The sequence below is a fragment of the Drosophila santomea genome, chromosome 2L, assembly GCF_016746245.2.
Source record: "Drosophila santomea strain STO CAGO 1482 chromosome 2L, Prin_Dsan_1.1, whole genome shotgun sequence".
Taxonomy (NCBI): Eukaryota; Metazoa; Arthropoda; class Insecta; order Diptera; family Drosophilidae; genus Drosophila; species Drosophila santomea.
Genome location: NC_053016.2, coordinates 23,028,327 through 23,050,955, shown reverse-complemented (window position 1 = coordinate 23,050,955; position 22,629 = coordinate 23,028,327). Strand labels below are relative to the sequence as shown.

Below are 22,629 nucleotides of genomic sequence, written 5' to 3'. Positions count from 1 at the left end.
CGTTACATGTCACAACACTGCTGATGTATGCCTACATATATGTGTCCATACATATGAATATTTTGTGCATCAAAGGTTCCTGACTGATATTTTGCTTTATGTGTTGTTATATTTTAATCATAGAAAATCATCAAGAAAAAAGTAATGTAAGTATTTTGAAACTGATAACTGAACTTTAAACAAATCTAACCATCGGCATTACTAAGTTTATTGTAGATATGCAATGTAAATATATATGTACATATTTATAAACATTTAACAACTAAAATGTCGATTTATCAGATAAAAATAATTATATGTGAAAATATGTTTTATATATATGTAATTTATTATATTCGATCTGCTCGGTTAGACTTTGTATAAGTATAAGAATATTAATTCACTCCCATAAATCTAGGTAATGATGTACGAATTTTGCAGCACACTTATAAAGACACATATGTATGTGCATACATACATGTATAGGTAGTTTCACACAATCTTAAAGAAGATTCGTTGAAAATAAATACATATGTATATCATAGGGAAGGATGCATTTCCGACTGCAAAATGCGATGCACTTTTCACAAATTTGTTTTTTGAAAAGTTCCGATTCGTCGCAAAAACAACTCAGTTATTTGCTAATAACTTATAAGGTAACGTTGAATACGAAATGTTGGTTATTGTATGAAAATTACATTAAATTCAAGGCAGCATAATAACTTTTCTTTAAAAAGCTACCGGTTTATTTCATACATACTCAAACATAAATAAATATATTTCTGAAACACGCGCACAGCGTTCTGTATTGTATTAACCGCGATACCTAATGGTAAAAGTAGATTCGTTGAAAAATATGTAACAGGTAGGAGGACCCGTTTCCGTCCCTGCATTTTTGATCAGGATCACAATATCAGTCGATCTGGCCAACTCCTTCCTTATAACGTCAATATCTAGGGCATCTGACGCAGGGCACGTGTGTACGTGTATGATGACGTACATATGTATGTAGGTCCATTAACGAAAAAGATTCTTCGTACAATTTAAATATAAAATTACAATTTTTAAATTATCATGTATCGTTATTATATTATATATATCGAATTTTAGGAAAATTTATGTTATTTTAAAATAATGAATAAACAAAATTATTTATATATTTAACTTAACTTAACACTAGGAGCATTAGCATTAGATTTTCTACGGTGACAGTGGTTTATACAGAGTGAAAGGATAATATAGTTTTATATTTTATAAATTAAGTTGCAGTTTAGCAAAAAGGTCTTAATTTTGTTGTTGCTATCGTTCGTTGGGTTAGCAAGTACGGTTATTGTGTTGATTGATTGAAGGGCAACTGTTTTATGAAAAGAAAGGGAGGGACAGTTAACTATTTTTTGCAGAAAGGGCATACATATGTTGGGAGGGATCTGTTTATGTAGTGGTCATTGGTAGGGTAGGTTTGTCCAAACCTGAGCCGGCTCATAAGGATTTGTGTTTTCCTGTTGTGTGATGTAGTGTTGTAGGAGGAGTTTGGCTTGGTAGCTTGAAGGATGAGCTTGTACAAGGAAGTTATGTTGTTATGCAGTTCTCTTTGTTTGGTATCAACACATATGAAATAATGTGGCGAGAGATGTCTGTGCGCATCCTTAGCTGTTTTGTCGGCGTATTCGTTGCATAAAGGCAGTACGAAAATTGTAGGCGATTAGAAATAGAATGACTGAGATTGGGGAACCTTGTTGGATGTCGTTTTTGAGGGGAGTGCTGTTGGATAATTTGGTAGCGTTTAGTGATATTGTAGAGAGGTGGCCCTTTAGAGAGAGGGATCTTGTTTCTGTCTACGTATAATAGAACAGATTTTTCTCCTTACAAATCCGAGCTGGTTGTTATGAATAAGTTTGTTGGTCAAAACAAACCACCACTACCGTTTACCTATAAGTTTATCAAGAACTTTATCCAGGCATGAGTTCAGGGATTTGGGTCTGCATGATTTGGCTTATAGTATCGGTTTTGGTGGCTTTAATATAGGAAGGACTAGGCTAACTTTGTAGGCTTGCCTTATGTGGGAATGCGTTGCGTTGGCCTTCTTTAACTCTTTCTTTCTTTCTTAACTATTTCTTTTAAGTATCTGCACTTTATTGTTTTTCCATGTTTTTAATAAAAAAAAGTTCCTGGTTCCTTGTTGGATTTTGTAGAATAGAGGTGCATGCGTCTTGTATTAAAATTTGTTTAATGAGTACAGCTTCTTTGTTCACGTTACTATTACAGAGTTGGGTATTGAGATTTGAAATATGAGATTTTATTGCTAAAGAGTTCAGAGTTTGTTTTTTAAGGTTAAAAGAAGGTTTGGCAATGAAAGTTGGTGAGGAAGGGCGAGGAAACATTTAAATAAGGATTGGAAAGTGGTCGCTACCATTAAGGTAGTCGATCATATTCCATTTAGTTTCGGAAGCTAGTTCGGCAGATACAAGCGAGAGGTCTATATGCATGAACGTGTTGTGGGTTGAGTATTGGGAAGGAGATTTGTCGTTTAGGAGAATAAATCTGAAAGATCTATAAATGTTTGACTTTTGAGTTGGCTCTGGGGAAAGCCCAGTAATGATGCCAGCTTGGATGGGTGAATTATTTCGATGGGTATTATTATTTTGCAGGTTCTTAAGGCGAAATTGATATATAGGGTAACGTTAGTTTTTGAAATAATCGAAATACCGATCGTTTCGAAGTCATGGTTTAGTTGGTGTTGTCTGTGGGAGAAAGATTTGTGCACTAAAATGGATGTGTCACCGAATGCAATCGAACAGAAACTGCAGTACATTTTAAAGTTTATGGGGATATGAAGGGATAAGGTATGAGATGTGTGGGTTTCCTGAAGGGCAATCATGTATGGTCTAAACTTTTTAATTTGTAATATATTTATCATTAAAATAGTTTAGTGGGGGTATAAATTGGTTGGTAAGATTAGTCAATGTCGCAACAGGCGCTAGACGCGTCCCCTGGATTGGTTTGTTTGTTATACCCGTTACTCGTAGATTGCTAATGGCGAATTTTATTACCTGCTTTGTGCGATGTGATCATGCGTTTAGATGTATTGATGGGGATGCACGGGGTTTGGGGATTGTTTTTGATTAGTTAAAGGTAAGCTTATACTTTTTAGTTTACTATTTTTTGAAGAACTTAGATCTGCGTATGATGATGGAGTCCTGGAGGGAGGAGATTCTCGTTGTTCTTTGGGTTTGTTGAGATGCTGAGGTTCTGCGTTTCGGATTAGGTCAGTGCTTTGGCTGATTTGTGGTTTTTGGTAACTAATGCGAATGGGAGCGGAGTGGTTTTAGTGTTACGAGTCCTAGGAATTGTAAGGGCAGTTTGGTTGTCGCATTTGTTAGGGATCTTCACTATAATTGGTACATTGTGGGTCCGCAGTTGTAGCAAGTTTAGTTGTTTTTACAAGTTTTGTACAAATGGCCCAATTTGAAGCAGTTATTGCATCTAGATATTAAGGAATGTCCTCGCGGATTGAGGTTCTTTGATAGCCAATCATTACATATGGTGTACGTGAGAGTTGAATGTCAATATAATAAGACCAGTGCATTGCATAAAACTGAAACAAAAGTACAATACAATTTTTGAAAAAGCTTACTTTATGCCTTTAGTTTAAAAAAAAAAAGTTCACTTTTTTATATTGCTAATAACTCAAGAAAGAGATGTTTCATATGATAAAAGTTCTGTAATCTAAAGGGCAAAGGGCGAATCATCATCGATAAAGCCATTAAAAAATCGAAAAAAATAAAAAACATTCTCTTTACTTTTGTACAAATTTTACAACTTATACAAATCTTAAAAGTAACGTTTAAGGTAACCGGTGTTTGATATAATATGTTGTTGAAGCCAAACATTAAATTACGAAGCTTATGGCAGTACTTTTAGAATTTCTAGTCATTTATATAGTTTTATATTTAAGGTGGTTTACAAACAAAATATTTAAAGAGCTTTTTAAAATCTTCGGACGCGACCTGTACATATCACAATAATTCGTCTTTTGGCCCAAATGTTCCTTATCCGCTATGATTATAATGTCTCCAAGGGACAGTGGTGGTCGTTTAAAAAATCATTTTGACCGTGATCATTTTGCGTGTACTCTCTTACCGACCCCTTCCAAAACAGGTCTGCTAATTCGTTAATCTGACACTAGCGTTCGAATCACATGTAACCAGTAGTCGTAGCCATCTTCAGATCCAAGCAGTAGGCGCCTTGAGGGATACAAAGGTTAAGGAAAGCGAGTTTAGTATTATGTATGTAGTCTGCACTCATAAAGGGGGAGCTACCTTTAGAGGACGACAAAGAGTGATCTCTGAGATAATCAAATAAAATTTGTTTTTCAAAGGTGAAACTTGGTTTTCAACAAATTTTACAAGGGTCTTGTAAGTCATATCGTCGCTGATAAATTTTAGTTCATCGACGATAAAAAACGCTCCAGAGCAATAAAATGTTTGGTTTGTTGAGACTAAAATCGGTTTCAGACTTAAATTGTAAATAATATATGGATTTATAAAGAACGGTCTTCATTGACCTACAAAGCGACTGCAAAAAAGATATTTTTTCCCATCCTCTAAAGGTGGGATTCCTCCTTGATTGCAAGCTGTTAAATCATAAAAATTAATTACATACGGATGTTCGAATTTTGGATAGTCCCAAAAATAATAAAATTACAACTACTTCATCTTATCTTCTCCCACCCGTTGTATGACCCCCAAATGAATAAGCTTTAGTGTTTCATTTTTAGCTACCAGAGACGATATATATTCATTCAATTCGGGTAGTCATAATGACCAAACAATGTGGCGAGACGTTTCTAAGAACAGGAAAAGGTTTTAATATCTTTTGAAAAATTATAATTTTAAATGTATGTATATGTATACGCTTTACAAGTTAAGTTTACTTCATCATGCGCTTCTCTATATAATTAATGGATTTTAAAAATTATTATTTAAAGTGAAATATAATTATTCAAAAAAAAATTTTATTAAATCAATACAATATATTCAGGGTAGTACTTCTTTATTCTTTCTTGCCATTTTATTTTTCTTCACAGTACATTTATATTTATTTATTTTCACTTTAAATATATCTATGTATCTGTTTATTTGAGAATATATTTATTTTAAGTATGAGTAAAAATAAACATATGAGGGTAATAGGGTTAGTCTAATGACTAAAAATATACATATGCGGTTAAAATTTGTTTTCTTTACTTTATTTATCTTTAATTATTTATATTAAAGGTTAGTCCCGCTAAAACTTAAATTACATTTACTCAGAAATCGATTTTATATATAATATATAATAATTAATTAATAATTAATTGATGATTCTGGAGATGGGAAAGCGTTGCTAAAAGCCTTATTGGAACCTGTACAAGGTGTGTTCAAAAAGTTACGTGACTTTTAAAATTTCGCGGGCAATGTACTTTCAATTATAGATTCTTCCCAAACATCTGTGACAAGATTCAAGTGAATGGCCTTTTTGGTGAGAGAGGCGTTAACGTTATAAGTGTTTTGCGTGGTCGTCAATTTTTTAGAATCAAAAAATATGGATCAAAGGATTTGCATCAAATTTTGTGTAATAGCGCCGAGTACTTATAACCTTTACGCCATCTGCGTATTTATTTGGATACAACAAAAGCTAGAATTCTTTTCTATTAATTAGATGGTAATCTACCAACTGTTCCTATGACGGTCGATTTTGATTAAATAACAGACATGGCTATATCGACTCTTTATACTGAAAACTTCTGACTTTGCATCTGCTGCAAGGGAATATAACGTAATTGGAACACAATAAATAAAGCCGAAAATATTTGTATGAGAACGAAACATTTTTTTTTCTGTAGCTTTGCAGTTTCTGTAACAAATTTATTTTGTGTTTCTTGCTTTGCGCCATTTCTTGGTGCGCTTAAAATCCGACACCAGTTTGCCCAAAATGCCGCTACACTTATTTTTATTAATTTAAAACAAGATAAACGAATTATTTTTTTTATTTTTAAATAAAATATGGTAAAATATTTTCTTTTACGTGAAAAAATTTTGTTACTTTAAAAACTGAACAAAATTGCCAGATATGCAGATTAGCGTTATTAAATTAATAAATCCAACCAATCTCTCTCATTTGTTTGTCAGAAATAGCACATTCCCGCGAAACAGAATACATTTCCTATTTAGTGCATATTCACATTGAGCCCAGTTTGAACTAGGTATTTTTACTTAGTCAAACGATTTCATTTACTTTTATTAATTTTAAGATCAATTTGAAAAAAATAGTTTAAAGAACATAAACAAAGAAAGAAAGTCCCACAAGGGTTCTAGGATCTGTTATTAGAGTTATATTTTTTCACTTAATTTTCTTGTAAAATTCTAATGAAAGTGTAATCGGGAGGAGTCTTGTTTCTATTGGCCTCAAATTGAGGTGCCGAAATTGTAGAGACACCATAAATTGATTTTTTCTGTCATTTATATATCGAAAAATAACATTACGGGATGAAATACTTCACATTCATGTTATATTTATATCTCTATCTTATTTGTTTCCGATTTTGCCCTGGAAATGCAAAACTTAACTGTAGATTGTTTATAATCCTATAATCTACATGCTAAAATTTAGAGACATAGACGTCTTCGGATCTGTATCTTTGGATTTGTAATATTGACGTAAAACTTTTTTTGTCTGTAAAATTTTAGTATTAATAAAAAAAATTTAGATAATGACTTACTTAGATAACTTTCTAGATTAGCGAGAACGAAGGTTTTGTATTAATAACAATTTTAGTATTTAACGAAAATTGTATCGTGTATTTCGCCCAAAGAAAATCTTTTATGATTGATGCCATAAACACCCTGTTTTGTTGGCTTGCTTTAGTAGTACTGCTTGTAAGCCTACATATATTGTGATCGGACAACCCGTGTGTTATCTTAAATAGCAAATTTTTGCAATTGAGTTGGAAAATAGTTGTTTTTTTTGCGTTTATATTTTAAATAATTTCTACATATTTTTGTGCATAATGAACATCACGATTTTACAACTAAGCAAGAAAAGAAATTAACTTCACTCGGTGACGCCATTTTGTAAAACTTTTTATACACTCCTTATAAATGGAATTTGGTAAAAAAAGGTAAATTTTGTTGAAGTCTATTGCCAATTTAAGTAGTAAATATTGAATATATTTTGTATGTGTTTTGCTAAATGTTTGAAATATGTACAAAATGTTTTAAAGTATTAACCAAGTTGGTCTGCATTATTGTTTAAAGGTAATGTAAAGTACATGGAATGTAGAAGTGTCTTTAACTGCGAATGCACATATGCATATACATGTCTATTTATGTATGTATATGTAAATTTATATGTTTATATATGTACGTATGTATACTCTTTTATGTGTATACATAACGTGTTTCATTTCAAGGTAACACATAATTGTTATTTTTATTTCTTTAAAGGTATAAGGGTGGTCGGACACCTTCTATTAGGTCCAGTGAAAGGCGTCGTCCTCAAAGTGTTTCATCAATATCCACACTATCCCCGAGAGTTGTTCTGTCAAGATTGGAACCGAGGGAGTTTGAACGTCTTCGACTATCCTACAAAATTGCAATCGACCAAAGAAGATCCAGAAGCTGCCGTGGCATGAACATGGGTCAAAAAATTAGTGGCGGAGTCAAAACAGTTAGTCGTAATGATTCACAGTCTACATTCAAACCAATAATACCAAGAGAGTTACAAGCTGATTTCGTTAAACCTGCGCGAATCGATATTTTACTTGATATGCCGCCAGCATCTCGAGATCTTCAATTAAAGCATTCATGGAACTCCGAAGATCGGTCTTTAAACATTTTTGTAAAAGAGGACGACAAGTTGACATTTCATAGGCACCCAGTGGCTCAAAGTACTGATTGCATTCGCGGAAAAGTCGGACTTACAAAGGGATTGCACATTTGGGAAATTTATTGGCCAACAAGGCAAAGAGGAACACACGCTGTTGTTGGCGTATGCACTGCAGATGCACCATTACATTCAGTTGGATACCAAAGTTTAGTCGGATCAACTGAACAAAGTTGGGGCTGGGACTTAGGAAGAAATAAATTATACCATGACTCAAAAAACTGCGCTGGAGTCACATATCCAGCCATTCTTAAAAACGACGAAGCTTTTTTAGTTCCAGATAAGTTCTTAGTAGCGTTAGATATGGACGAAGGAACACTAAGCTTCATTGTTGATCAGCAGTATCTCGGTATTGCGTTTAGAGGACTGCGAGGAAAAAAACTATATCCAGTTGTTTCGGCGGTTTGGGGACACTGTGAAATAACAATGCGTTATATTGGTGGATTAGATCGTGAGTACATTTGAAATATTTAATTTAATTTAAATATGACGATACTAGATTCGTTGAAAAGTATGTGACAGGTAGAAGAAAGCGTTTCCGACCCCATAAAGTATATGCATTCTTTATCAGGGTCACTAGCCAAAACGATCTGACCGTGTCTATCTGTGTGTCTGTCAGTTTGGGTGAATGCTGTGGTATCGGGACGAGATAAAAAGTTGAGATTAGGTATGGCGATTCTAGTAAGGCCTACGATGTGCAAGTTTCCATGCCCATATATGTATATATATATATATATATTTGTGTATACTTTTATATATATAGTCAAAATAATAGTAGTGCCCACAGACTTTTCAAACAACAAAACAATAAACATCTTTTGCAACGTTTTACATTTTTTTTATTATCAATGAAACTTAACATACAGCTGTGTTCATTGAAATATCAGTGCTTCTGATCTACGAGTTTAATCTATAATTAAACTATGATTACACTTTTAATGGAAAAATTTTCTTTATAATATCATTATATATCAGGTATTTAATTTCAAACAACTCAACAAATGTTTCCCTCTTTTTTCTTCAATAGTTTTGAAAGTATGGACAAAAACAACATAAAAGACCCACTAAAATAGCAGTGTTATGAAAAAATATCAACAAAATTCTACCTGACTTAGAAATAACTTTATTTTTCTTACTAATATTTTGATTGGGGTCTAATACTTTGTTGTATAGCCTATGTTGCTTATCAGTGTCTCACACCTGCGCGGCATTGAGTCCCCCAAGTCCTGGCAACGTTTGGGGGAAATCTAAACTCATGCATCCTGCACAACTTGCCAAAGGTCAGTATTAGAGCTCGGGGAGTTCTTCAACACATAATGTTTAATGTCGCACAGGTTTTCGATCGGTTTTAGATTGTGCTGGGTTAACCAATTCTTAACCGCTTTGCTCGTGTGTTTAGTATCATTATCCTGCTGGAATGTCTATTTTAAGGTCATACTTAATTTAGTATAAGACAGCAAAACATTTGGAAGTAAATATACTTACATAAACATATACGTTTAGGTTCAAAATACCATCAATCATATGTTTGAGACTCAAACCATTGCACTATGGGAAATTTGACCCCTTTTTCTGGCCAAAATTAATAACTCCAGAACAGAAAGAGATATTTAGTTTGTGTTTTTTGTATTGGGTTACACTAGTCCGTATCTTTAATGGTACCAAAAATGGCACCGCCGCTTATATTTTTTGTAGTTTCTAACTCCAGAACGGAGAGAGATATAGTTTTTTTTTTTGCATTAGATTACACTTGTCCATATCTATTACGATCCCAAAAATTGTGGGCGTGGCACCGCCCCTTATACTTATTTAACTAATTTTTCTTTTCATTTAGAGTTCTTTTTCATCTTAAACAACAGATTTGGTGACAGTTTTTATATATATATATTTATAATTCAGCAACAGTAATCAGTAGTAGTAGTTACAACAAAAAATTTAAGGAACAAAACAAATTGAGGAAGAAAAACCAAGTATATTCATCTTGCAGCCCTGTATATAAATATTTGGTAAAAATTGTGTAATTCTTCTTTACACACCTTTTATACAAATTCATGTTCTTCGTTTTCCAATTCAATATTGTACTGAAATTCAGATTCTAATTCTATTTCATCCACTATTAAATCATCCAAGTTGTATGAACACTCTAATACGAGGGTCGTTTGATAAGTCCGTGACTTTTTGAATAAAATATATTTTTTTCGTCAAAGAAGCGTTTTATTTCTCAACATAATCTCCTTTTAGCTCTATACATTTAGTCCAGCGTTTTTCCAATTTTTTTATTCCTTCCAAATAATAGGTTTTCTCAAGGCCCTCAAAATAGTCGTTTGTTTCTGTGATGACCTCTTCATTTGACCCGAATCTCTTACCGCCGAGCCATTTCTTCATGTTTGGAAACAAAAAATAGTCACAGGGGGCTAAATCTGGAGAATATGCTGGATGGGGTAGCAGTTCGTAGCCCAATTTATGAAATTTTGCCATGCTGACTACACACGTGTGCACCCGTGCATTGTCCTGATGGAACAGCACTTTTTTTTTCGCCAAATGCGGTCGTTTCTGCTTCAAATCAATATCGAATCTGTCCAAAAGCTCTGAATAATATTCGCCGGTGATCGTTTTACCCTTTTCAAGGTAATCGATGTGAATGATACCTTGTGCATCCCAAAAAACTGTGGCCATGACCTTGTTGGCCGACAGACCCACCTTGGCCTTCTTTGGTGCACGTTCACCCGGAGAAACCCACTGTCTTGATTGTTCTTTGGTCTCTGGTGTGGTGTGGTGGATCCATGTTTCGTCTACGGTAACGAAACGGCGCAAAAATTCGTTTGGATTGCGGTTGAACATCGCCAAACACTCCTTTGAAATGGTCACACGGTTGCGCTTATGGTCGTGTGTGAGCAATCGCGGCACCCATCGCGCGGAAAGCTTTTTCATGTCCAAATATTCATGTAAAATGTGATGTACCCGTTCAGTTGAGATGCCTACAGCCTCAGCTACCTCACGCACTTTCATTCTCCGATCATCCAATATCATTCCATGGATTTTGTCGACGATTTCTGGCATGACGACCTCTTTTGGGCGACCTGAACGTTCGGCATCACTTGTACTGGTACGACCACAACGGAACTCAGTAAACCATTTCTTAACCATTGAAATTGATGGTGCAGAGTCCCCATAATATTTATCAAGTCTTTCCTTGGTTTCGGTGATGGATTTTTTACGCAAAAAATAATGCTTAATTAGCACACGAAATTCACTTTTTTCCATTTTCGTTAAAATTCACGAGATCGTCTGCTTTCAATGCCTATAAAACGCAAACCAAAAAACGCAGCTTTCTCAAAATTTTACAGTCAGCTGTTAATCGATAACTGCTGACAGGAGCAGTGTTGTATTTAGAGCAGGTGCGCGGCAAATACAAAAAGTCACGGACTTATCAAACGACCCTCGTAGCTCCAATACGTCTGAAGGAAGACACATTTTGTTTTGTCGTTGAATTCGCTTATCCAAATTTACGGATGATATTATAGGATCTGAAGTATCGATTGCTCTGTAAAACACGTCTATCAGGTTTTGTATTTTTCCACATTTTCTGGCGTGATGCAAACGATCAGATTTATATTTTCTTAGAGATTCGGCTCCTTCCTCTCCAAAATACCCAATAGGGTGTTTTCAATAATGTCACTTGAGTGAATTAAAATTTTGTGCACAGATGCTGTCATTGGAAGCCAAGGATATTTATCAATAATTAACTCAGCCGTGTTAACAGAAAGTTTGAAATTTTCGAATAGCTATTGGCAGCTGACACGAGAGGCATATTAAAATGGTATGCAAGTTTGTAATGAGTTGCTCATCCATTCCTGTGATGTTGGATAAGACATGAGGATCAGAAAAGGCACGTCGAGCTGTGTTTCCATCGTTTGTACTTCCAAATCCTCCAACTTTCGGTTGATCGACTTTCAAGGTGTTCCCAAAACAAATCCTGAACTTCTTTTTTTCGTTGACGAAATTCTCTCTTATCGTTTTCATCTGAAATTCTCCACTTTTTCAGCTTACATTTATAGCCCGCATGTAAAATAAATTCGAAAATACGAATCCAGCTGTGCAGAGGGCTTAGACCGTGTTTTAAGTGACTGATCAATGGTAAAAACTTTGCGCACTTGAAGTCCTTTTTCCCAAGAAAGTCAGAGGGTGTGGCTCCGCAAATTGGACAAGCTTGAGACGAGTTGGTACCCGTTAGCGCATTTAAAACCTTTCCGTATATTACTGTTAAATACAGGCTAAAAGTGACGTACACAAACTTTCCGCTGTCTAAGACAATTTTGCATGGAACAAAGTTGAATATGCTTCACATATTCGTCTTCCTTTGTAATGCAGTCCTTACTCTCTTTGACAAATTCCAACTTTAAGGGCCTACAAAATCTAACGGATTGCGGCGTGCGGTTGTTCCATAAAATATTGCTTGACGCATCTAGAAGTCGTAAAGGCGTTACTGTAGTAGCAAATATACTGGAACTTATTTCAAGAAATCCTAATGAGTTCTTTTGATTGTAATGGGATTGGCCAGAGCTTCCATCAAATCCATAACTTAAAATAAGTTCCGCCGATAAAAACTGCGTCCCTTGGCTTAACATAATATTTTCAGCGACATCAGCTTGCAATTGGACGATGCGAGTTGCAGTATGGGCTAAAAGACTTTGAAGCGTTTCTTCAGCTTTTTTATCGCACACTGAAAAATCATTAGGTCGGCACATTTTTTTACATTCAGCAACTGACTGGTATAGTGGATAAATATCGCAATGCTTTCTTTTTGACAGCTGGTCTTTTGTGAATTGCTGGTCCAGGAGTAGAGCTAATGCCTCGAGAAACAGCTTCTGGTTTTTTCATTGGAGCCATACTTTTGCGTATATATTTCGCCTAATCGGGACATATCGAAAGAAGCCTAAGAACACTGGCCAGATCTACAAGCTTTTTTTTTCGCGCAGCCATGCTCGCTGCATGAATAAGCATATTAAGATCCATTTGCGCTAGACCTGCAGCACGTCTTCTTCGAGATCTGATGCCCTTTGCATTATAAGGTAGTGATGGCCTTTCCACGGCCTTTTTCGATTTTGGAAACTTTATTACCGTGTCGGGATTTAGCCGATTTTCATGTTTACGCCGAAACTGATTGGCAAAAGTGGGCTTTTTTCCACATTTTAGCCAAGCGATAGCAAATATCTCTAGCTTTTTCTTTAAAAATGCCATAATGCAGGTCTTTTTCAACTTCTGGCCTTGAAGCTTTAAAATAATTTAACAAGGCATCCTCCCTTGAAACTATTGCTTTGACTTCTAGCCATACGCTGAACACATGCACATTTTGAAAAGTGAGGTTATCACCTAAAAATCAAAATTTCTCCAAGAATCGGTAAAAGTGGCTTTATAAATTACAATAATCTAAACAAGAATTAAATAAGCTACAACATGAGGTACATTTCATTGATGCAATCTGCTGCAATCACTTTAAATCTCTATTCAAGGTTAGGCATTATAAAAAAAATAGTGTTGTAAAGCAACTTACATTTTTACTAAACTACTGGGACAACACGAGTTTTTTTTTCTATTGACAGTCACAAAAACACATAATACAAACCACGCTGAATAAAACTGATTTTGCAGAATGAAAAAAAACGCTTTCGTTCAAAAGATATTAAAATAGTTGTAACAGAGGAAAAACTTATCGTTGCAGATAATTATTTATTGCACACGCAACAGCTGTTTTAACAGCTGATTTCTTTGTTGTGGCGCCATCTATTAAAATTTCTAGTATGCAGCACCAAAGATTGGTCGATTATGAATGCGTACACTTAAAATTAATATTAATATTCCGACTTTCAGAAAATGGGTTTTGGCCAGAAAAAGTGGTCAAATTTCCCATAGTGCATTGTATGAAAAACAAGCCCATACCAGGATATTGGGTCCACCATGCCTAACAGTCATGAATGAGTGTTTTGGGTGGTTCTCCGTGTTTTTAGGTCGACTAACATACTGACAGAAACCTGTTCCACCAAATAGGTTTATTTTCGACTAACAGTCCAGAGGATATTAGGCCAGTTTAATTGGGTTTTGGCGAAATCTAACCTCTGCCTTTGACTATGTGGGGACACTTAAATTTTCATTCAGTAGTCGTCGTCGAAGGATTAACCTTGCTCAAACGCACTTTGTGTCGATCCTCTGTATCTTAGGTTTTACGTAAGGCACCACAATTTACGGGCTTTAAATCATATTTAATGGCATTAGATCCTTTCTAAGCTTTTTTTTTTTTTTAATTTATTGTCCTTTTAAATATACTAATCAACTTAACCAAACTCACTTTTTGCAAAATATTGATCATTTCGAGACTTTTCGTTAGACAAAACAAGACATTGTTATTGTAATGATCTGCCTAAAAATTGTTAATTTGCTCAAGAATATAAAGATAATAAGCATAACTTGAAAAACTAATGGGACTTTCTTTTTTTCTACCATTTTACAAAAATTAGTAAAAAAAAAAAGTTGTTCACGAAAAGGGATAGTTTCTCATCCACTGTTATTTTAATGAACACAAAAAACATAAGGTTAATTCATTTGATTTCTCAGAAAAAAAAACAAGAGAGAACGCTATAGTCGAGATTCCCGACTATCTGATACACTGACAGTTTTTGCCGGTTTGTGGGTGTTAGAGTGGGCGTGGCAAAAAGTTTTTTTGCAAATCGTTAGAAATTTACAAGACTAATACAAAAATGAAAAAATATCAAAACATTTTTCAAAAATGTGGGCGTGGCAGTTTTGGGCGGTTTGTGGGCGTTAGAGTGGGCGTGGCAAAATGAATCGACAAACTTGCGCTGCTTCTATGTTTTGGGAAGCTTTTGAAGTTCCTGAGATCTCGACATACGGACAGACAGACAGACGGACAGACGGACATGGCCAGATCGACTCGACTATTGATCCTGATCAAGAATATATATACCTTATATGGTCGGAAACCCTTCCTTCTGCCTGTTACATACTTTTCAACGAATCTAGTATACCCTTTTACTCTTCGAGTAACGGGTATAAAAATTTGAAATGGGACAAAAAATAACTCGGTCAAAATAATAATAGTAAATCTTTCAAAATTCATTACAGCCAAAAAAAATATGAACCTATATTTAGGGTTTATTTTGGTATTTTGTTTTATATGATTGGTTTCTATCAACTAAATTCTGGCATTGCTAGCTAAAAGTTAAGAATTATATTACTGAGACTTCTTCCATCGCACCAATAAAAAATTTTCAATTGGATTGAAATCTGATGACTGGGCCACTCAATGACATCGACTGCATTGGTCGCAAGTTTACTTTTATGTTTTGGACCTCGTCCTATTAAAACGTCTAAACAAGTGAGGTGTTCTTTAACGTATAGATAACGGTAACGATGTTTTCTTTTTGCGATCCGAATCCCTCTAAGCAATGACCTTACCTTTTGACCAATAACTTTGGCCAACCACGACTTACAAATGCTGGCTCATATTTAATTGCGTATCTTACCATAGTGATAACCCAATAATATTTTGTACATAAATCTTTCCAGCAGAAATTAGTTGTTGTTTAGCCTCACGGCATTACAGTACAGACACGCCCCTTGTAGTACAGGACTAGATTTCAGTCAAAATAATAGTAGTGCCCACAGAGGTTTTCAAAAAAACCACTTTCATAACGTTTTCATTTTCAATGAAAGTTAACTCATAGTAGGTGATAATAATGAAAATTGACTTTGGAAAATGCATAAGACTTTTCAGAAAGAAATGAAAATGTGAAAATGGACCTAAATTTGATCGGTCAAAATAATAGTAGTGCATTTTTTTAAACAGCATCACAGCCAAATTAAATCTATGTAATAGCCCTATATTTAATGTTTATTTTAGTATTTTGTTGAATAGCCTTTTTTCAAATAAAAGACGCACAGCGCTTATGCATGGAATCAACTAAATTCTGACATCTTTGAACAGGAATAGAGTCCCATGACCTTTGTACAGCTTCCCAGAGTTCAAAGCTATTACTCGGTTTTGTTTCTGAGAGTGATCTCTTTACGTCACACCACAAATTCTCACTTGGATTAAGATCGGGTGACTCTGCGGGCCACTCCATGACATCGCCTTGTTTGACTGCGAAGAGAGAACCGAAAATAACTTAACGTTCTGAGAGAGCAGAGAATTACCGTCACTTGTGTGAAAAAATTATTTGAATATGCTAGGGCCTAGAGGAAATAATGAGAAAAAACGTGTTGCTTCACCGGCACTACTATTATTTTGACCGCAACTGTACATACATGAATATGTGTATGCATGCATATACATACATATGTACATATGCATATATAAGTAGGTTTAGATACACCCTACAGTACCAGTCCCAAAGGAATCCTAGGGTGTCTCCAGGAATCCTCGAGGAATCCCGAGGATTTTTCCATACAAATCAGCGAGGAATTTCCATACAACAGGCGTTTGTGACGAGGAATTACAAGTTCCCGAGGAATTCCCGAGTAAATTCCTAGGGAATTCCTGGGTAATATCGAAAAATAAGCAAGGTCTTTTCTCGAGGAATACTAGATGAATTTCTAGGGAATTTCCCAGGAATCCCTATAGTATTCCTCGGGAATCCCTTTAGTATTCCTCGGGAATTTCCCGGGAATCCCTATAGTATTACTCGGGAATCCCTTTAGTATTCCTTGTGAATTTCCCGGGAGTTCCTTTATAATTCTCCTCTTCAATCCCTCGGAAAAATACCTGTAAATCCAGAAAAATCTTCCAAAAAACATAAAAAATGTACTTAAATGTTAAATTACATTTTTATTTTTTCTTCTATTACATTAATTTTTTTGTTTGCATTGTTTTCTACACATGCCAGTGTGTGGTCCAAGGCTTTCTTCGCTGGCTGCTGACTTCTAATGTGCTCATGCTATCTGTACAGAAAAATATTTTAATAATATATATTAATATCATGTAGTTTGGAATTTAGTTTATCAATGCGAAACACTACTTACCGGTTTTATACATATATTTAACGTTGAAAATTTTCCATACACCACTTGTCACGTTCTACAATTGAATGCAAATGCAAAAGAGAAGGGGTGACGAAAAACGAAACCGAAAATCCTGACATGCGCGTACCAGGGTATTTCCGACCATAATGATCCCGTGTAATACATAGGAAAATAATTAAACGCGACAGGTTTATTTCTTACAAAATTATAAATCCGTAAATCAACAAATATAAATTAAATTTACACTTAAAACTATTTAAATATCCCACCAATTATTACAAAAGTATCCAGAAGTTTATACCTAGGGTTTTTTTTTCGACTCTGAGTTTGTCTCCTCTCATCTCTCACTCTCATTTTCGGTCACTGCTCTGAACTACTTCGAAAAAAAAAAAACAAATATGAACTGTGGGGGGGCAGCGGCAGAGCCAAACCGAATTCGGCTTGACTTCGGTGTTTAAAACTTTGTTAGAAAAGGCCTGTGAGATTTGTTTTTTTCGAGCTCTCGCAAGGAAGAATACAGGCGAGGAATTTTGGTATTGAAGGGCGTGTATATATAAACATAGTCGAGATTGCCATGTCCGTCTGTCAGACCATCAGTTTCTACGCAAAACTTCTCTCTTAGTTTTAAACTATTTTCATGAAAGTTTCCCAAAAGTTGGAACTCCCGGTTTTTGATAACCTGTAATTTCAGTTCTGCTTTGATTAATGTCGAGAGACTACATCATTAATCTGTCATTAGACAATTCTGAGTATTCATTGGATATATTAGAAAAGAAAGAAATATATTTGTTATTTTTCCCTTTTTTACAGTGTTCTCATTCGGTACACATCAGTTAAAAACAGGTTTCCATTTTAGTTTTTGTCTTTCCAAAATCTTCTGTACTCCTTTAACTGGTATATTCTGCCGTCACTACCAACGATTTTTATGAGGTTAAAACTGTTATATTTTCTTCTGTTATAAAATTTTCTTCTTCTTCTTATAAAATTGCCTTAAAAACTTTGTGATCAAAAACTTGGGATTTATGCTAGAATCCCTCATAAGAAGTCTTCCGGCGGAAAACGAACACTGACTGCTGGATGAAGGGAACCTTGAAACCGTAAAAAAACTTAAATATCTTGGGGTCGCACTTCCAAATTGTAAGGAATACACAAATCAGGATTGTAAAGGGGGCTAAAAACTGCACGTTAAAGTGACAGCGCTCACTTCAATGATTATTCTGCAGAGCTAAGGCGATATGAACGAAAAATTGTTTCGACATCCACTGAACGCAAAGTCTTACAAAATCCATATTAAAACTGAAGTCATCACGCGATGCATTTACAACCTCCGAAATCTTGAAGCATCACAGACTTCACCACACAGCGGTAGCAAAGAAAGATGAAGTTTTAAAAGTTATGAAAGAGTTTGTGACTCTACTTCGACTGTATTGCCGTCTTCACCATACTCTCAGAACCGAGAACTACTTGATCGAACCTAGGAACATACTTATTGTGCCTGATCTACATAAATACGTTTACAACCTTCAGTTCCTTAAAGCCAAGCAATCAAAAACAGAATGTCAAAAAGCCGATCAAACTATAAGTATTGCTTAGAATCCCTTCGAGTTTTCTTTCTTTTGATACGCATCTATACGATATTTGGGACTCAAAATCTCCTTAGGGCGATTTTATAAGAAGAAGAAGAAACATTTTCGAAATTCCATATCTTCAAAACTGGACATGGTCAAAAAAAGTAATAGGTTTTGTGTATAAGTGACGCTTTACAGATTTAGGATATCTTCTATAGTTTCGGAGTAATTTTAACGACCGTTTTGAAAAACACTACTTTTGGGAAAACGCGTTTAAAGATAAACTATAAAATTACACGATGGCAAAACTGACAATTTAGTCAAACTTACGAATTATCTATTCCAGCACCATACAACTCCTTACTCTTCATTTTGGCGTTCCAGATCAGCTACGAATAATTCTCGCGTTTTTCACCACGTCGCTGATCCTGCGCTCCGAGCGCTGTATGCGTTCCTCGTCCAGTCTCGCTCCACTTGCCTTAGCTTGCGGCCCCAAAGTGATTTCCAAAACATCCACTGTTTTCAGAATGCCCGAAAATTCTTCGTTGTAAATAATGACAGCGAGATAAGTTGCGATTTCGACTACATCTTTCCCCGAATGTAGGTGTTTCGGCGCCAATATCCAGATGCAGCTGTTCAACGATTCATTATTGTTTTGGGTGTATGCACCCAAGCAGCGCTCCAACAATGAATTTGCCGACAAATCCGTGTAAATTGGCTTTATCAGTTTCACGATCAAGAGATCGATGGGTACTCTCTTGTGAGTGAAATCGGCCAAAGTCCCTGCCGCTTTCGCCTGACGCCACTTGCACCAACTGTTCTCGCCAGGGGGACACTTCTTGTGTTGCGGTTTTTTGTCTGAGGAGCAACAATGTTCCAAAGATGCCCACATTTCTGTTTTCATTTTATCGACAGAATCAAAATTTCTGCGTATTGCAAGGCCATAGAATTTGGTTAATTCACCAATCAGTTTATTAGTCAGTTTGCCTTTGCCATTCCCCCCAACGCCATTGTTTGCTTTTTTTAAATTTCTAAGTCTCGTCCCAATTGTTTTTTCGACATGACCAAAGCATTCCTTTTTCTCAACAATTACTTCATCGTCGTATGGGTTCGAATAAAGAATCCCATCAAAAGTTTTACTTTCTCCGCCAACATAACAAGCGTATTTTACCCCATGCCTCGCGACTGATCGTTGAAACATTTCCGTAATTCCATCGATTTTCATTTTTCCCGCGCTTCCACAGTGATTAATTGAGCAATTCTCTTTATTTTGTTCGTACCATGATTCATACTCTTAAATATTTTCTTCCTGCAATGTTTTCATTTTAACGCAACTTTGACACTGTCATGCCCACAATTTTGAAAAATGTTTGATATTTTTTCATTTTTGTATTAGTCTTGTAAATTTCTATCGATTTGCCAAAAAACTTTCTGCCACGCCCACCCAAACGCCTACAAATCGCCAAAAATTGTCAGTGTTTAAGGCTCTCATTCTCCCTTCCACTAACTGACTAATAAAAAACAAAAGAAATCGCAATAGTCGAGTTCCCCGACTATCTGATACCCGTTACTTAGCTAGTGGATGAAACTGATAGTTGTTTTCGGTTTGTGGGCGTTAGAGTGGGCGTGGCAAAAAGTTTTTTGGCAAATTGATAGAAATTTACAAGACTAATACAAAAATGAAAGAATATCAAAACATTTTTCAAAAGTGTGGGCGTGGCAGTTTTGGGCGGTTTGTGGGCGTTAGAGTGAGCGTGGCAAAAAGTTTTTTGGCAAATCGATAAAAATTTACAAGACTAATACAAAAATGAAAAAAAATCAAAACATTTTTCAAAAGTGTGGGCATGGCAGTTTTGGGCGGTTTGTGGGCGTCTGGAGTCTGTATGCTTAATCTCAACTTTCTAGCTTTTGTAGTTCCTGAGATCTCAGCGTTCATACGGACGGACAGACGGACGGACAGACGGACATGGCCAGATCGACTCGGCTATTGATCTTGATCAAGAATGTATATACTTTATATGGTCGGAAACGCTTCCTTCTGCCTGTTACATATTTTTCAACGAATCTAGTATACCCTTTTAGTCTACGAGTAACGGGTATAAAAACTTTTAGCTACCCCTAACGCCCACAAAACTCCCACGTCAATTCTTTTGGAAAATTAAACATTTTTTTATTTATTATAAAAAGTTACCTTTGCTATGTTCACGGTAGATTTACTTTGCACTGTGAAAAGTACCAGCATTTAGAGTTCTTAAGGTTTTCATAAAATATATATATATATATTACAAAAAAAAAACAATTTCTTACTTGTATCTTTTAAGCCGAACCTTTGCCTTTAATGGATCTTTGCCGAAGAACAATTCGTCAAAAAATTGGTCGCACGAACTTGGAGGAGCGCATTCAACAGCTTCAACTTCCTTTATCAATGAAAACATATTTATTGTATAAAAACCGTAGATAATAGTTTTGTTAAGTAGATGGAGAAGCAATTTCAATTTTTTGCTGCATGTGATGAAAGCAGCAAAAACAAATTGTGTTAGATTATAATAGTATTAGATCAATGTTTGTCTGTCCTCCAACAGGAAAATCATAGGTATACAATTCGTAATAATACTTTACTTTAGCTATAAAGATATATTGAATATTAAGAAGCATTCAAATAATAGTATGTACACGGAATGACATCTCACATTTTGCAATAAATTGGAGAATCGTGTTTCTTCATGTAGCATTATTTAAAAACTATACTCACTTCGTGTTATATAAAAAAGTATATTTGTAAAAATATTAAAACCTAAAACCGCAGTTTTACTTAAAATATATTTATGTATAATTAATTCTACGATAAAAAACTACAAAAGTAATTGGTTTAATTTTTTATTAATATATTTCGGGAAAAGCTTAAAATATCGTAAATAATAATTACAATTTGTAAACTGATTTAAATTTCTAGGCAAAAGGCGTGAGGACACAGAAAATTCTGGAATTGCGCAAATTACAATTACAATGTTGCTCGCTACCTGCTGAGTAGTATTCAATAAAATTATATTAAATTGTTACAAAAAAGTATGTAACGACCTTAAAATGAAAGTTGCAATATATGTTTTATTTTAGAAATTCATAAACACCAGAATTTGCTTATGCGTTGTAGATTATTTTATAGATTTACTTTCAGTTGGCATTACGGTTCGTCCATCTGAGCAGTAAATTCGTTTAACCATGGATTGTTTTCCCACCGCATTTTTTTTTTTTCTTTCTTATATATAGAATATACCATTGATGAAGACACGCATGGGTTAATCAACCATCGAGAAATTGGATCTGTGTCCATCTACTTTATGGAAGATTTTGTGGAAGGATCAAGAAGAAGGATTTTCATAAGAGAATTTTATTTAGCGATGAAGCGCACGTCAAGCTACGTCAACAAACAAATCTGCTGGATTTGGAGTGACGCTAATCCTCAAGTGTATCTCAAAACACATCCAGATATCTGACTGGTGCGATTTATGGGCTGCTGGAATCATTGATCTATACTTCTTCAATAACGATAATGATGTGAACGTTACAGTAATGGTGATCGGTATAGAGCCATGCTTATTGCCGAATTGAACAACCATGATGTCCAGGAACTGTGGTTCCAACAAGACGGTGCAACATGTCACACAGCTCACAATCGATTTATTGAAAGACGCGTTTGGTGACCGCCTAATTTTACGTTTTGTACCTGTGATTTTCGTTCCAAATCTTGTGATTTAATACCTCTAGACTAGTTTCTATAGGGCTATGTAAAGTCATTGCCTAAGCCTCAAAATGACACCATTCGCCGTGATATTGCCGATCTACGGCCACAAAATGTTGAAGTCATCGAAAATCGGACTACATCCGAGCCAGAGGTATCGGTCATATGCCAGAAATCATATATAAAATGTAATGTTACAAGATTATCGTTCAGATAATTAAAATAAATGTCAATCGAATAATACATCGTTTATTTATTGCAATCTAAAGTTGTATATCTCTAGCTGATTTCCGAATAGAAATTTGCTCCAAATATAATAATAATAATTTATAATAATATAATAATAATAATAATTTTCAAGGTATTCACTATCGTGTTATTTTA

General features: G+C 35.1%; 1 protein-coding gene across 2 annotated transcripts; it reads left to right on the top strand.

The window, feature by feature from the left end:
• Window positions 1-21,249, top strand: LOC120447498 (protein gustavus). 2 transcript variants are annotated; one of them, XM_039629026.1, is made up of 3 exons: window positions 1-146; window positions 7,464-8,353; window positions 20,828-21,249. In XM_039629026.1, coding segments are annotated over exons 1-3 (1,032 nt in total). In that variant the 5' UTR covers window positions 1-144; the 3' UTR covers window positions 20,968-21,249. The 2 variants fall into 2 exon arrangements, with proteins under 2 accessions (XP_039484960.1, XP_039484874.1); XM_039628940.2 differs by lacking the exon at window positions 1-146 and adding an exon at window positions 6,903-7,138.
• The last annotated feature ends 1,380 nt before the right edge of the window (window positions 21,250-22,629 follow it).

What these genes read in the sequence shown, in the direction of transcription:
- LOC120447498 (XM_039628940.2), top strand. Translation starts at nt 7,119, where the DNA reads ATGGAATTTGGTAAAAAAAG. An exon ending in ATGGAATTTGGTAAAAAAAG is followed by an intron (nt 7,139 to 7,463) that starts GTAAATTTTGTT and finishes ATTTCTTTAAAG; the next exon opens with GTATAAGGGTGGTCGGACAC. An exon ending in TTATATTGGTGGATTAGATC is followed by an intron (nt 8,354 to 20,827) that starts GTGAGTACATTT and finishes GTATCTTTTAAG; the next exon opens with CCGAACCTTTGCCTTTAATG.